This window comes from Engraulis encrasicolus, chromosome 12 (assembly GCF_034702125.1).
Source record: "Engraulis encrasicolus isolate BLACKSEA-1 chromosome 12, IST_EnEncr_1.0, whole genome shotgun sequence".
NCBI lineage: Eukaryota > Metazoa > Chordata > Actinopteri > Clupeiformes > Engraulidae > Engraulis > Engraulis encrasicolus.
This window is the reverse complement of record NC_085868.1, coordinates 52185993-52200256: the sequence shown is the minus strand read 5'-3', so window position 1 is coordinate 52200256 and position 14264 is coordinate 52185993. Positions and strand designations below refer to the sequence as shown.

Sequence of the window (14264 nt, the reverse complement as noted above, 5' to 3'; positions counted from 1 at the left end):
GATAAGAACAAACAATACATTATAAAAGACATACAAAACATAAAAAATACCGTTGTTAACCATGCACATATTTTGGCTATTTTATCATAATCATTACAACAATGTACAGTACAATGTAAGGCATCAGGCCTACACAATTACCTGTCAAACATTAACACGCCACGCCTGCTGATGGCGCACCCATAATGCAAAGTCACCTGAGCACGCAGAACCAGGATTGGCTCGATGTGGGTGGAGCTCAATATTTAAGCCAAGTGCTGAAGGCTACATGTAGGCTACACTGCACACTGTGATTCCGGTTCTACCAGTTTCAAGTGACTCCTCCCAATGTATTTCATGGGAAATGAAACTTTGCCTCATTTGAAGTCTACCGCACAGGAAAGGAGATATTTGGTTTACAGCTGCAGAGGGAGATGGCTGAAACTGTTGTTGAGGATTAGTAGGCCTACAGCTTGTTTATCAGACTCCTCCCCCACTGCTCTCATCTGGACTTCAGAAGAAACTAAACTTAACTTCATTTAGAGAGAGAGAGAGAGAGAGTGAGTCTTGTCAGTGGAAAATGGAGGAAGCAGTAGGCCTACTCGAAGAGCAAGACCCGTGTCGTTGTTCTATTTGTTTGGATCCGTTGAGGGATCCTGCCACCATTCCATGTGGTCACAGCTACTGCATGAAGTGCATCAGTGGTTTCTGGGACCAGAAGGGAGAGTACAGCTGCCCTCAATGCAGAGAGACGTTTACTACACGGCCTGTCCTGAAGAAAAACACCACTCTAGCTGATCTGGTGGAGAAAATGAAAAAGATCAGTTGGTCTACGGCTACCTCTCCTATCCCTCCTGCTCCTGCTCAGTGTGCTGAAGTTGGGAATGTGGAGTGTGACTTCTGCACAGAGACCAAACTGAAAGCTGTCAAGTCCTGTCTGGTGTGCCTGGTGTCTCTCTGTCAGACACACATCGAGCCTCACAACAGCATCCCTGCCTTGAAGAATCACAAACTGGTCCAGGCCTCCACACACCTACAGCAGAAGATCTGCTCTCAGCACAACAAGCTGATTGAGGTGTTTTGTCGTGTTGATCAGGAGTGTATCTGCATGCTGTGTAGTATGGATAACCACAAGGGTCACGATACAGTGTCAGCTGCATCAGAACGTAAGGAGAAAGAGGTAGGTAAAAGAGCTAAGCAACCCACTGCACACCCAGTCATTTACATAGGCTACCTTGGCAAACACACATAACAGATGCCAATTAATGGAGTTCACCTATAGAATTACGGTAAAAGGAGATTTCCGACTATTTTATTAACATTTTATGTTTGAGGCCAAAGGAAGTTGGCTAAAGGGGAAATTGTGAGAAAATTTCATGCGGGGTGCACTATGGCTCTTGCATGTACATTACCATGAAAGTGGGAGCAAGCTTTTAAGCATCTCTCTAGCTCTTAACATGTATCAAAATGCTTTTGAGCTGAGAGCATTGCCCATAGTGTGTGGGCCCGTGCAATTTAACCCATTGACTGTGGATGCTGCATACCTCATACTGATGCATTAGCACTGTAATGCAGTAGCACTGGGCTATCAGCCCCTAGTCCTTAAAGTGATACAGTCCCATTTTTGGGAATAAGCTTATTTTACACATCCCCTTGAGTTAAATAATAGGCTCTTACCGTTCTCCTGTACTTCCAAACGTTTTCTAGTTATGGCAGTGCACATTTCACCTCCAAGCTAACAGTTATACCAAGAGAACGGTAAAACTCTATTATATAACTCAAGGGGAGGTGTAAAATAGGCCTATTTCCAAAAATGGGACTGTAACTGGGGTCCCCAACCTATCCCAACTTGGGGCCCACTTGAACATTTCACAACTGTTTAGGGCCCACCTCTGACCAAATTAAACAATACAACTCAAATATATAGTCAATAGCCACACTGTTAAATTTGAGTGATTTTCCTGCTGCATTTGCGCTGTAGATGACAAACAAATGTGTGACCATACACCATTCATTGAGGAGTTTTATTGTGAAACTGTGGCTGCTGATCCAATTAGGTGGACACAGGAATGTGTTATTTAGTACTGGCAGTCTGATACTTGGATAGAGTTCAGAGTTATCTCTCTGGCTGCAAGGGGAGCGTTTAGTCTATTGTTCCTCTCGGAGCCGCAGGAGCGCTAGCTAAAGGCTCAGTTATGCTTCCTACTTGTGCCACAGAGTGAGCTTGACGCAGCCATGATGCAGTTAATTCTTGTTTATGCCCTGTTTTGAAGCACGGTCTGCGCGATGTCATTCCACGCTGAAACTGCCTTCAATACAAAGAGTAAACTAGACGTGTCGGTTGTTTTTTAGCATCACAGACTCGACGAGAATGAAAATGAAACATTAAATCTTTATATCACGTGCATGTTTGATCGCACTGGCAGCCACAGTAGGCCTAGTAGTTTGGAACAAAGAAGTGGCTCATTTGTCGAGGACGAAGCGGAATGTTTCCTCGACCTCGGAACCACTGTTCAACTGTCCAAATAACTTCAGCGTCGTAACTTGCAAGCGCATGTGTTGTCTTCGGTTCGTGTAAATAAATCAAACAACAAAGCACGGGCAACTTATTTAATGAAGAGCTCACAGTCCGTAGACCGACGAAGGTTAGAACAAGGAAGTAGCTCTTGTTCTCGACTCGAGGACAGAGCAGGCTGGTCGAGAGGACCAATCAGAGACCTATTTTCGCCCTTTCACGCCGTCGCTCCCTGCGTCGAGACACAATTTTGGGGAGGTGCCCCAGAGTACCTGCGTGATGGGGGGGGCTTCACTACGTTAACTGCGCGGCTCACTGCATCATGATGCAGTGACGCTGATCTCGAGGCATAAACTACCCTTAGCTAACTCTGACCTCTATCTGCTATCCGGCCCCTGAAGGCCATTTGGCGAGAATGCGATGTACCCAGGCCTGACCTTCCGGATTAGAGTAGAGGAACTTTTTTAATCAACAACTTTATGGATTCAACAGTGTATGGTCACACATTTGTTTGCCACTTACAAATGCAGCAGGAAAACCCACTCAAATCTAACACACGCACACAACTATTACAATGACTTTTAGAAAAGGATTTCGATGCCCACTTGTAATACTTTCAGAGAATCACTGGCCTACACCTTTAGACCTTTAGTAGTGTTCACTGTACGTGTTTTTGTAAATGCTTGTAAACAGAAACAGCTGGGGGAAACAAAAATACAATTTCTGGAGAGAATCCAGAAGAGGGAGAAGGAACTGCAGCAGATCCAGGAGTCTGTGTCATCTTACCAGGTCAGGAATCAGGAATCAGTCGATTTTAAATACAGATGCAGCAAAAAATATTTATCTGTTCAATTATCATCAGTTGACACTTCACAAACTTGAAGAAAATGAGAACTGCGACAAGTTACTTCCTATTTGTTTGTATTGCATTCTATCATATTTTACTCTATTATCGTCTATTATTCCCTATTTTTATTCTGTTCTGTTCTATTCTACTCTACTCTACTCTACCCTATGTAGCGTTCTGCCCAAGAAGCAGAGCAGCAGAGTGAGAAGATCTTCACTGAGCTGCTGGAGTCTATTGAGAGGAGACGCTCTGAGGTGAAAGAGCTGATCAGAGCTCAGCAGAAGGCAGCGGTGAGAGACGCTGAAGATGTTTTGGAGAAACTGGAGCAGGAGCTGGCTGAGTTGAGGAGAGGACACGCTCAGTTGGAGAAGCTCTCGGTTGAGGAAGATCACGTCAATTTCCTCCAGGTAGCTTTGGCAATGGTGTCCTATCTCACCTATTTCACTCACCTTGTTGTAGTACATATCTGACTGTCGTTTGTTCTTTATTTGTAGAGTTTTCAAGTCCTGAAGTCCTCTGTATGCAAACCTTCCCCCAGCAACAATCTTAGTCCACACATGTCATTTGAGGACCTGAGTAAATCTCTGTCAGTTTTGAAGAGTGAAGTGGAAGAACTCTGCAAGCAGCATATGATAATGATATCCGGAGAAGGTAAATGTTGTAAACCAGTGGTTCTCAACCTTTTTTGAACAAACACCCCCTTGACCTCATCATAAGCCTGCCAACGCCCCCCTTAGTATTGAAAAATAAAGTAGACTAATGCCCTCCAATGGGTACTAAGTCCCGCCCCCACTCAGTTGTATCCTTCTCAACGCCCCTCTAGGGCTCCTCAACACCCCCTGGGGGGGCTTTACCACCCCCATTGAGAAAGACTATTGTAAACAGTGGTAGATGTGCCAATTCTCTACAATAATATTCCTTTTTCTGTTAATTAAATGGAGAAAGCGGACAGAATAGTAAATCAGTTGTAGAAAACATCCAGGGTAATTGGTCATTTGCATTGAAACACAGCATTAGACATCTTATATGTTTAAAGAAACACTGTTATTATAGCTGATGCAAAATACACCCATGTCACTTTAAAATGTTCTGTTATGTTCTGTTAAAATAATATAATAATTGATCAGGTAAAACGGAATTGTTTAAGGAAATATTCCTTCGTCTTCCTCATTCCATTAAAACCTCCTTCTCATCTGTTCATTATTTTATTTATTTAGTGGCAGGTGTGGAGATCGTTGTGCCCCAGGAGCCAAACACCAGGGAGGACTTTTTAAAGTGTGAGTATAGTAGCCAGCTTGTATTAAACTTGTAAGGATGAATTGCAGCCAATTTAGTATTCGGTAGCGTTATTACAGTTGTTCTCCTTTAACCTGTTTAAACACAGCGATATGAATTTGTGGTTACCAGAATGGCAATGACCAAGTCATAGTGCATCACTAAAGGCCCTGTGTTATGTCATAGTGTAGTACTATGGTAATTAACCTTTCAAGGACTATTACAGCGTGCCTCAGATGGTACGGTGTGCATTAAGAGGCTACTGTTGTGCCCTATGACAGAAGACAGAAGGGACTCATGGGCATGTGAATAATGTGGAGAGACAATATTGAAAGTTGAATGTGTTTTATAAATACATACGTGAAAGAGATATACTGTACAGTGACAAGAAATTCTGATTCATTCAAGACACTTCATTAGTAGTAGCAGTGGCAGAAATGTGTAATTTAACAATATATATGTTGACAAAATACACTACCAATGGAGGAAAGTTATGCATTTGACTGTTCTTTTGCATATACAGTAGATTAGATTCATATGGGAAGTACTAGTCAACTTGTGTACTTTTCTTTTCATCGACAGACTTTTGTGAGCTGACGCTGGATCCAAACACGGCACACAGAGAGATCTCTCTGTCTGAGGGGAACAAGATGGCGACGCGTGGAAAGGCCCAGACCTGCCCAAATCATCCAGATAGATTTACAGAATTTGTGCAGGTGTTGTGTGAACAGGGCTTTTGTAGGCGTGTTTACTGGGAGGTGGAGGTGGAGCTGAAGATTAACTCCATAGTTAAAATTGCTGTTGCATACAAAAGCATAAAGAGGGGAGGTCAAGGCTATGTGAGCCAATTTGGAAATATTGGAAAGAACTCCTGGTCTGTGGTGTGTGATGTTAGAGGATGTCGTTTCTGGCACAACGGAAAAAGAAATGCAATTGCCGTCATTCCCACATCTAGAATAGGAGTGTATGTGGACCACAGGGCAGGAACTTTGTCCTTCTACAATGTCTCTGACACAATGACCCTTCTCCACAAAGTGAAGACATCTTTCACTGAAGCTATTTACCCTGGCTTCCATGTGGGTGTTGGTACTTCCATAAAACTTTGCTCTGAAGTAGAAGATTCATGATCTAGAGCCATTACTGAAGATCTAATGACATGTGTGACTTAAAAAAAAAAAACTGAAGGTATTCTTGTGTGCACCTGAAACTTTCTTGTGAACACCTCTCTGTAGTCTCACATGTTGACTCACTCAAGACCTAGACCTCTGCCTAACCCTAACCATTAGTGAAGTCATGTTGTGTGACCTATTCCGATAGTGTCACTGTTTGGTGGCAAGGAAATACCTTTAACGTCACATATCAAAGACAAGTCAAAGTGTTGTAAAATAACGCATGCGGGGGTGAGACCATGTTGGGAAACTTTTTTATGTGTACCTAAACTTTTCTACTCTACAGTATACCTGAAATACTCTTATGAGCACCATAAACTTTCTCCTCTGGACTTCATGTGTGCACATGAAGGTTTCAGTTGCGCTCAAAGCTTTGTTTTGGTTGTACGTGTCTTTTTGAGGGATCCGTATATTGCAACAATTTACAAGCAAAACAATGAAGTAAACTTATGTGTAAGACATTTGGCACGCTATCTGAAGGCTTACTTGTAGCTATTGGCACAAATGTTAAGTAACTCTGCATAACGTGTTTGCTTAATGGCATCTTGTACACCGTACAGACATAATGTGAACTTACAGTGACCGATCTTGATCACAGCTTTTATGTTGTAAAGATTTTAGCTTTCATTAATGAGGTTTACTTATATGCCAAATATACTGGAGGCTTCTTTTTGTCACACCAACAATTACACTTTCAGGTTTACCTTTCACTGCTCTGTGGTGGCCCATGGAAACAGACGGACAACACAAATAAAGTTATGTTTGGTCATAGATAGACTGTGAACTTATGTATCTGTGTTTGGGTCTGGTGTAGGGAAACATCACACATTCTATTACATTACATTACACCCGCAACCTCTTGATCCAAACACAAAGAACTAGAGAAGGCCCCTGAAGGCCCCATTCTGTTAGCCCCTACTACTTGTGGTGCTGATTTTTTTTTTTTAATCCTTCTTGACTCTCTTTTTTACTAGGCAAATCTTGTCTCTCCTCCATATGCACCCCCTTTGGCTGTAACGTACTATAGGTGCCCAGCTGCAATTAAAACTGTTAAATGAATTAAAACGTGTGCTGCTGACAATATTAGTTAGTAAGTTATTTGGGTAAGTTATTTATATATATATATATATATATATATATATATATATATATATATATATATATATATATATATATATATATATATTACTTCAGTCTTTTCAGAGATCCTGGTCATTGTACTGGGGGCAGGTGTTTACATTTTAGAGACAGATCTTTAAAATCGAGGATATGTTTTTGATTAACGTAAGGTCATAATAGTTCATAAATATGGGTTGATACAAATCCTGCAGCTTTAATTAGAAAAAATAATTAGCATGAACATGTGGGCATATACATATCGGCCAGGATGCAAAGTGGTCTGTCGCATACGTCATTTTGCAAACAATATGCATTTTATATCCTAGACCTAGGTTTAAAAAAGTAAGATAAAAGTAAAATATTTAATGGAAAGAACTTGCACATGCAGTATAGTCTTTGCAACAAAGCTCTTTGCATAGGCTGCACCTCTCCTTAAGTGTCCACATTGTAATAGGTATATATATGGAATATTTACACCACACTAACTTCAGGGCTAACTGCCTTCCATTTGTGCGTGTCAAATGTAATCATCTGAGCATGAGCCCTAAACATGATATACCTGTACACCGCAGGGTTCAAAACATAAGAAACATGCAACAGCTTTTAGTCCAGAAATGCGTTGTTACATCTCTGATGTTATTATGCAAGGACTTCATTTTTTAATGCGACTAGGAGACAGATATGTACATACCAGATGTTTATACAAATGGATAGCACAATGTTTATTAATGATTAAGTGATGAGATGACAACAAATGATTATCATTGCCAAGAAATAATTTACAACAACAACATACCTTTATACAATATCACAATACAGTTGACTCAAAGTGCTTTCAAATACACATACACATCCACACACCAGCTCTAGAGCCCATTGTCCGGGGGTTCATGTTTGAAAGTTTGTGTGGGTACACACACACACACACACACACACACACACACACACACACACACACACACACACACACACACACACACACACACACACACACACACACACACACACACACAAATAATAGTAATATTAATAGTCCTTACTAAAATTAGTCTGGAAGTGATCATATCAGAACTAAACCTACTAGGTCTGCATTTTATCATCTTAAAAACGTCAGGGTCTGAAGTCAAATCCTGATTCAGAAAAAAATCTCTCTTACAGAATTGATTTTAAAGCCCTATTGCTTTTTTCTCAAGCTCTCAGTAAGGACCGTCCTACCTCTCAGACATTCTCCAGGTATACTGCTCACCCAGACCCCTTAAATCTACTGATTCACTAAAACTGGTTGTACCCACCCATTTGAAAAAAAGGGTTAAGAACTTATATTAATTATTTATAAAAATATATATTCCATGTATGATTTACTCATGAAAATGCCTCCTTTTGGTGTTTTCTCATACAGAATGAATTGCTATCTGAACAACACATTATATGAAGCATACAAAGAAAGTAATTGGATCATACACGTTCTCTGTAAATGCCATGTACAATCTGTACTTCATTTATACTGATGAAGGTGGATGGGCAAAAATATACCAATAATAATGAAAATGTTGCTTGCTGTCTTATATCTGACTGTGCACACACTTCAGTCATTACAGTATTCTACAATTCTTATGTATAGAATCAGTGTTTGTACCCCCCAATCTTGATACGAAGTTGGCGAGTGATTGTATTCCTTGTTCTATAGTTTCCCACATCACTAAATAAGTTTCATTTGTGTAAGACCCATATTTTTGCACCATCTCTTCTACTGTGCTGAACAGCTCTGGTAATCTGAACCTATTGCTGCCTTCCCCCTCCTCCTGACTTTTCCAGTATTTATTATCGATGACGTGACAGCCACCCTGACATTTGTCCACAAGAGCCTCCATTGAGCCATAAACTTCCCTTCTCTCTTCTATAAATTGTTCAATAGTTTGACCCTCCTCCAGCTCATTGCCATGTGTGAAAACAACCATTGCATTTTTATAAATATCCTCTGAAAATGTTTCTTTTAAAAGCTCTGAACATTTTCTCTCTTGTTCTGTGTACCGCCCAACTCTCATTACAATAACAACTGCAAGGATCCCTGCGGAACATTCAGTCAAGCACCTCGCAAAGTCACGCCTAAGCTCCTCCTCTGTTTTGTTTGTATCAAAAATTCCAGGTGTGTCGATAACGGTGTACTTCATGTCATTGATGATTCTGGAGTGAGCTTCACAATTACTCGTTACAGAGTACTGAGAAGTCTTCACGTTGAAGACATCTTCTCCCAGGATGGTGTTCCCAGTGCTGCTTTTTCCATCACCTGTTCTCCCCAAAAGCAGAATTGTTCGTTCCCCTGACAAAAATACAAGCGTTACTGATAATATAATATTTATATTTTTTTCTTCAAATCTATGCCATATGTGTATATGTTTGTAATGCCTTTGTGTATATACGTAGCTTACTTGTCTGAAAGGTGACTGAAGAGCTCTTCCTCTTTCCACTTTTGAAGACAGCAGAGACTTCTACTGTGTACTCGGCGTCCGGCTGCAGGTCAGTCAGAACTACCCGATGGTTATTTGTTTCGATTGGCTGTGGAATGCCGTTGTAGGAGATCACAAATCTGTCAAATGTCTGGTCAGCCCCAGGAAGACTCCATCTGAGTGTTGCGTCCCACAGAGAAAGATGATTTACCTCCAGTGCAACCACAGACAACCCCTGAGGTTCAAATATATCTGCAAAACAAAAAATTCTGTTAGTGCCATTTACAAAAAAACACATTTGTCGAAACAAGACTTGGTTCTTGGCTAAACAAAACTATGTTTAGCGCCGACCAAACACTCTGATTTTCCGGGGCATGTCTTGATTTTACGACCCGTCTTGGGCTTCTGGGTAGAAGAGACATCTGCTGATTCACATCAAGATTAACTACATGAACTGTCTAAATATCGCATTTTAGTGATGGGCAACTTAGATTCATTATTTATAGTCCACTACTACATACTGGTATGCTATTCAAATTACCTGGTTGTACCTACATATTCTGTATAACACCTGGTTGAATTGAACAGAAAAAAGCAGGCCGTTTGGAATATGTGGCACTGGATAGTTGTGATGGAGTGACCATCACTAGGGTTGTGGGTGTGTTCTGACTAACATGCCAATGAGCCTGGCTCTTTGGTGTAGCGGTCAGAGCCCCGGTTTACTACCCCAGAAGGTCTGGGTTCAAGTCCCAGCTGGGCAACTCTACTCCCCTTCGCTACAAATGGTGTCAGAAGTGGGATGGTACCGTGAGGCCATCGGAAGCGTACCCATTGTGTGTGAGCCGTAATTCCATGTGAGGGACCCCCAGGATTGGTGACCCTGGTGTGAGGGACCCCAGTGATGGGTGAAGCATTGATGACAGGGCACACTGGATGGGAGAAGCATGATGGGCAGTTGCGTGAGGGACACCATGAGTGTGTGAAGCGCACGGGTGCGCTTCCCGAAGGGGAAGGCAGTGTGATGGAGTGACCATCACTAGGGTTGTGGGTGTGTTCTGACTAACATGCCAACGAGCCTGGCTCTTTGGTGTAGCGGTCAGAGCCCCAGTTTACTACTCCAGAAGGTCTGGGTTCGAGTCCCAGCTGGGCAACTCTACTCCCCTTCGCTACAATAGTAAACTAATGAATCCAGATGAATCCATGAATCCATCACTGTATGGGGTAACATCAAATAGAACAAGAGGTGCATACAATGAATATAGGCTATTCTAAAAGAATATAACCTGAATGGAACCTGAATATAGTTATTAAAGATATTGTGGAGCATTAATAAATTAACAAACAAACCATCTCTGTCTCGCCATATGCAATTGAAAATGAGTAAAGAGCTTCTCCACATGATGAGACTAGATATTCCTATTGGAGTTGACTTACGTCAGTGTTTCCCATACATTGAGGAAACTATGGCGGCCCGCCATAGTTTAAATTTGGCCGCCATAGTTTCCGAAAATGTAAAAAAAAAAATAATAATATATATATATATATTTTTTTTTTTAAACTTTTTTTTTTTTTTTTCGATTCCCGTTTTTGTTTAAAACTATTTGAATTACGATTTCCTTCGCATTTTCCTCCTGGAGTAAATACATCCTATAGAGAAAACCACAAGTGCTTGAAAGACAGAGGGATCAAAAGCCTAGTCAAGTTGTTGTAGTTAACTTGGGTTTGGGAGCAATAAAAAAAGGGACAGTTGGGATGAGTTTACTAACACTCCCCAGGCTTTGTTTTACAGTTGTAATGAGTTAGGTGACAGGCCTTCATTGACAAGGCAGAGGAGACATCGGGCTGCATATAGAAATTAATGTGTAATGAATGTGAATATACATAAATGTGTAATATGTTGTTCAGCCCTTTTAATGGGAGGAATTTTGAAAAACTGGCCCTGTGACCAGCACCCCTCATGTAGAATGTGTATGCCTATGTGTGTGTGGGGAAAAGGCATAGCCTACCCTCTTAGACCCTTTTTGTTTATGCGTTAGCAATTTCACAGTAATCTTAAATTCTTATCTCTGTTCCGATTTTGTTTTATTATTTTTGTCATTACATAGACACCTGCATGTGTATTATGTAGCCTTATTTCTCAAAATATAAATGGCTGAAATGTAGGCCTAGGCCTATAGTTTCTCCATGCGCCAATGTCATACTGTACTCATTGTTTTGCCATTTTGCATTTACACTGCGCAAATACACCCCCCCCTCCAAACCCCCCCGACATAAAAAAACCCGGCTGCCCCCATTGTTTCCAAAATTTCTGTGGGAAACACTGTACGTACTTGTTCTGATGTGTCTGCAAACAGGCTGGCTCTGTCTTCCATTTAGCACTGTGGAAACAATGATGGTGTATTCTCTCCCAATAAGCAGCTCAGTAATGCTGTGTTGGAGAGATTTGACTGAAAAGGTGTCTGTGCATTTCCCATCAGTGCTGAGGGTCAGCAGGTATGAAGCCTGGTCCACTCCTGCTGGTTTGCTCCATGACACTGCTGCTGATGTTAAATCCACCTTCACAGCAACATCCTCCGGAGGGGGAACAGCTGACGTTACAAAAATAGTATCTAAATAAATAAATAAATAAATTAAAAAAAAATATATATATATATATATATATATATATATATATGTTTTGCTTATTTTGATTGTGTGTGCATGTGTGTGTATTTGTGTGTGCCTGCACATGTCGATAGAAACCTAAATAAACTTGCATAGTGGTATAGGAAAGCCAAACACAAACCTGTGTGCATAGTTGCAGTCACACACCGACTCTCTCTGCCATCCTCCATGAGGGTGGCCACAGTAAAGGTGTACGTCTCTCCTGGATTGAGCTCTTGTACATGTAGCTTCTGTCCTTGGACTTCAAGTTTTTCCTGTTTGCCTTCAGTCGTCCATGTGACCTTGAATGTGTGGGGTCCGGTGAGTCCCTCAGGACGTCCCCAGCACACACACACAGAGTCTGGCTTCACTGAGGAGAACTCAATGGGTCCAGGAGGAGGCACAGCTGGGGATGACATTAAAATGGTTTTAATGATGTATATCCTTCCATACTTGGCTAAAAATAAATGACTAGTCAACCTTGGGCATGTCATTTGTCTTTTAATTGATAATATCTGTGCTTACCTGTTGTCGTATTTGAAACTGATTTCCTTAATCGCTAAGGATACAAGAGTGAGCCAGTGTTAATTTTGACAGGAATTTTTAATTTAGTTTTAGTTTTAGTCTCTTGACGAAAATCTAATTTTAGTTTTAGTCACAATTTAGTCATCTAAATAATTTTTATTTTAGTCTAGTTTTAGTCGACTAAAATTCATACAATTTTAGTCGACGAAATCTAAAATAATTTTAGTCAACTAAAATATTACATTAATTTCCTCTTGTCTACACTTCTCTATAAAATTGTCAAACGAAAATACCATTTGGGGGAATCAATCATTAAATGACATATTGTATGACATATTGACATATTATATGACATATATTATGACATATTGTAATCATAAAATATTGTGGAAAAACTGCCAGAGCGTCTTATAAGCCAGTGGCTTATATCATGGCCGCGACACTCATAAATCTCTGTCGATATTTTAGAACGACTTCAGGGGAAAACGGGACTACGCGTTATGAAAAAATACTTGTGGGCATAGCCTACCAGTAAGCTAATGAAGAGCGTCGGGGGGTACAGTAGCCAGGTTACAGTATGCAAGTGCGTTACAATGAAAGATGTCTCTCTCTCTCTCTCTCTCTCTCTCTCTCTCTCTCTCTCTCTCTCTCTCTCGTGCGCGTATTGCAAGCTGTTGCATATTATTTGCTTGATGCAAAGTTCTGATGGCATACACGCTCTCGTTGACATGGTTGTGTGCATGGTTGCATGGATTCGCAAGACTTCATTGCAATAACACAGTGAACGCGTGGAAGGGCCGTTCACTTCCTATCGCAGTGTCATTGACTGAAACAAGTTGCAAAACTCCACACTTCCGAATCCTTTGCGATCGGCACTACAGTGATTCTTATCAGAAGGCTTGTGCCTACGTATAGACACAGACCCTTAAATTACAAACATTAGCGAACATTGAAAAAAGATCAGACAACGACCGTCGGGTGGCATGCTCATGAAAGCGACAGGGAGTGGAGAAGTTGCGCAAAAATGTATCGTAAGATGTTTGCTACTGTGCGACAGCACCACCACTATTTCATGACTGCATAAACGTCTTCGTCATGGATAAATGGTCAACAATACTTTTTGCAGCCAGGATTGCACTGAAAGTAGGCTACTGCTGTTAAAAAAAAGGTCATGGGTCTGCAGCACCGACGCCTGCTTGTGTGTGAGAGAGAGGGAGGGGAGGAGAGAGACGTGGAGCAGCTGAGATGAGGGTCGCGACTTGCGAAATAGCAGGCAATTCTTTTTCAATATGTCAGTGACATATTAACAAAAATGCTTCCTATTGGTTTTCGTCTCAGGTGGTATTGTAGTCACATTTTTATTTTTTTGACGAAAATATAAATCAATATCGTTATATTTTTCGTACAAACGCATGCTGCTTTTTTCGTCATCGTTTTATTGTCGTCAGGGGAAAAACAATCGTCAACGATAATTATGACGAAAATATTTCGTCACGAAATTAACACTGGTGTGAGCATTGTGATATTGGCTTTGCAAAATTACACATTTTATGTTAATTATAGCTTGCTGTATGGCAATGCAATCTACCTGTTGTTCCTTCAGATCTGTTACATCATGTCCCCTATGTTCCTTCACCGCACACAGAGCACAGACAACTGTCTGGTCAGTGTTGCAGTACAGCTCCAGCTCTCTGTTGTGGCGTTGGCACAGCCTCTGCTCCAGGTCTTCAGTAGCGTCCACCATC

General features: G+C 41.1%; 1 protein-coding gene across 1 annotated transcript; it reads left to right on the top strand.

Moving 5' to 3' along the window:
- Positions 1-528: 528 nt before the first annotated feature.
- Positions 529-5743, top strand: LOC134460157 (E3 ubiquitin/ISG15 ligase TRIM25-like). Its single transcript, XM_063212616.1, has 6 exons — positions 529-1159; positions 3188-3283; positions 3515-3748; positions 3836-3992; positions 4559-4618; positions 5199-5743. Exons 1-6 carry the CDS (start codon positions 560-562, stop codon positions 5741-5743), a joined length of 1692 nt encoding a protein of 563 aa, XP_063068686.1. The 5' UTR covers positions 529-559.
- Positions 5744-14264: the final 8521 nt, after the last annotated feature.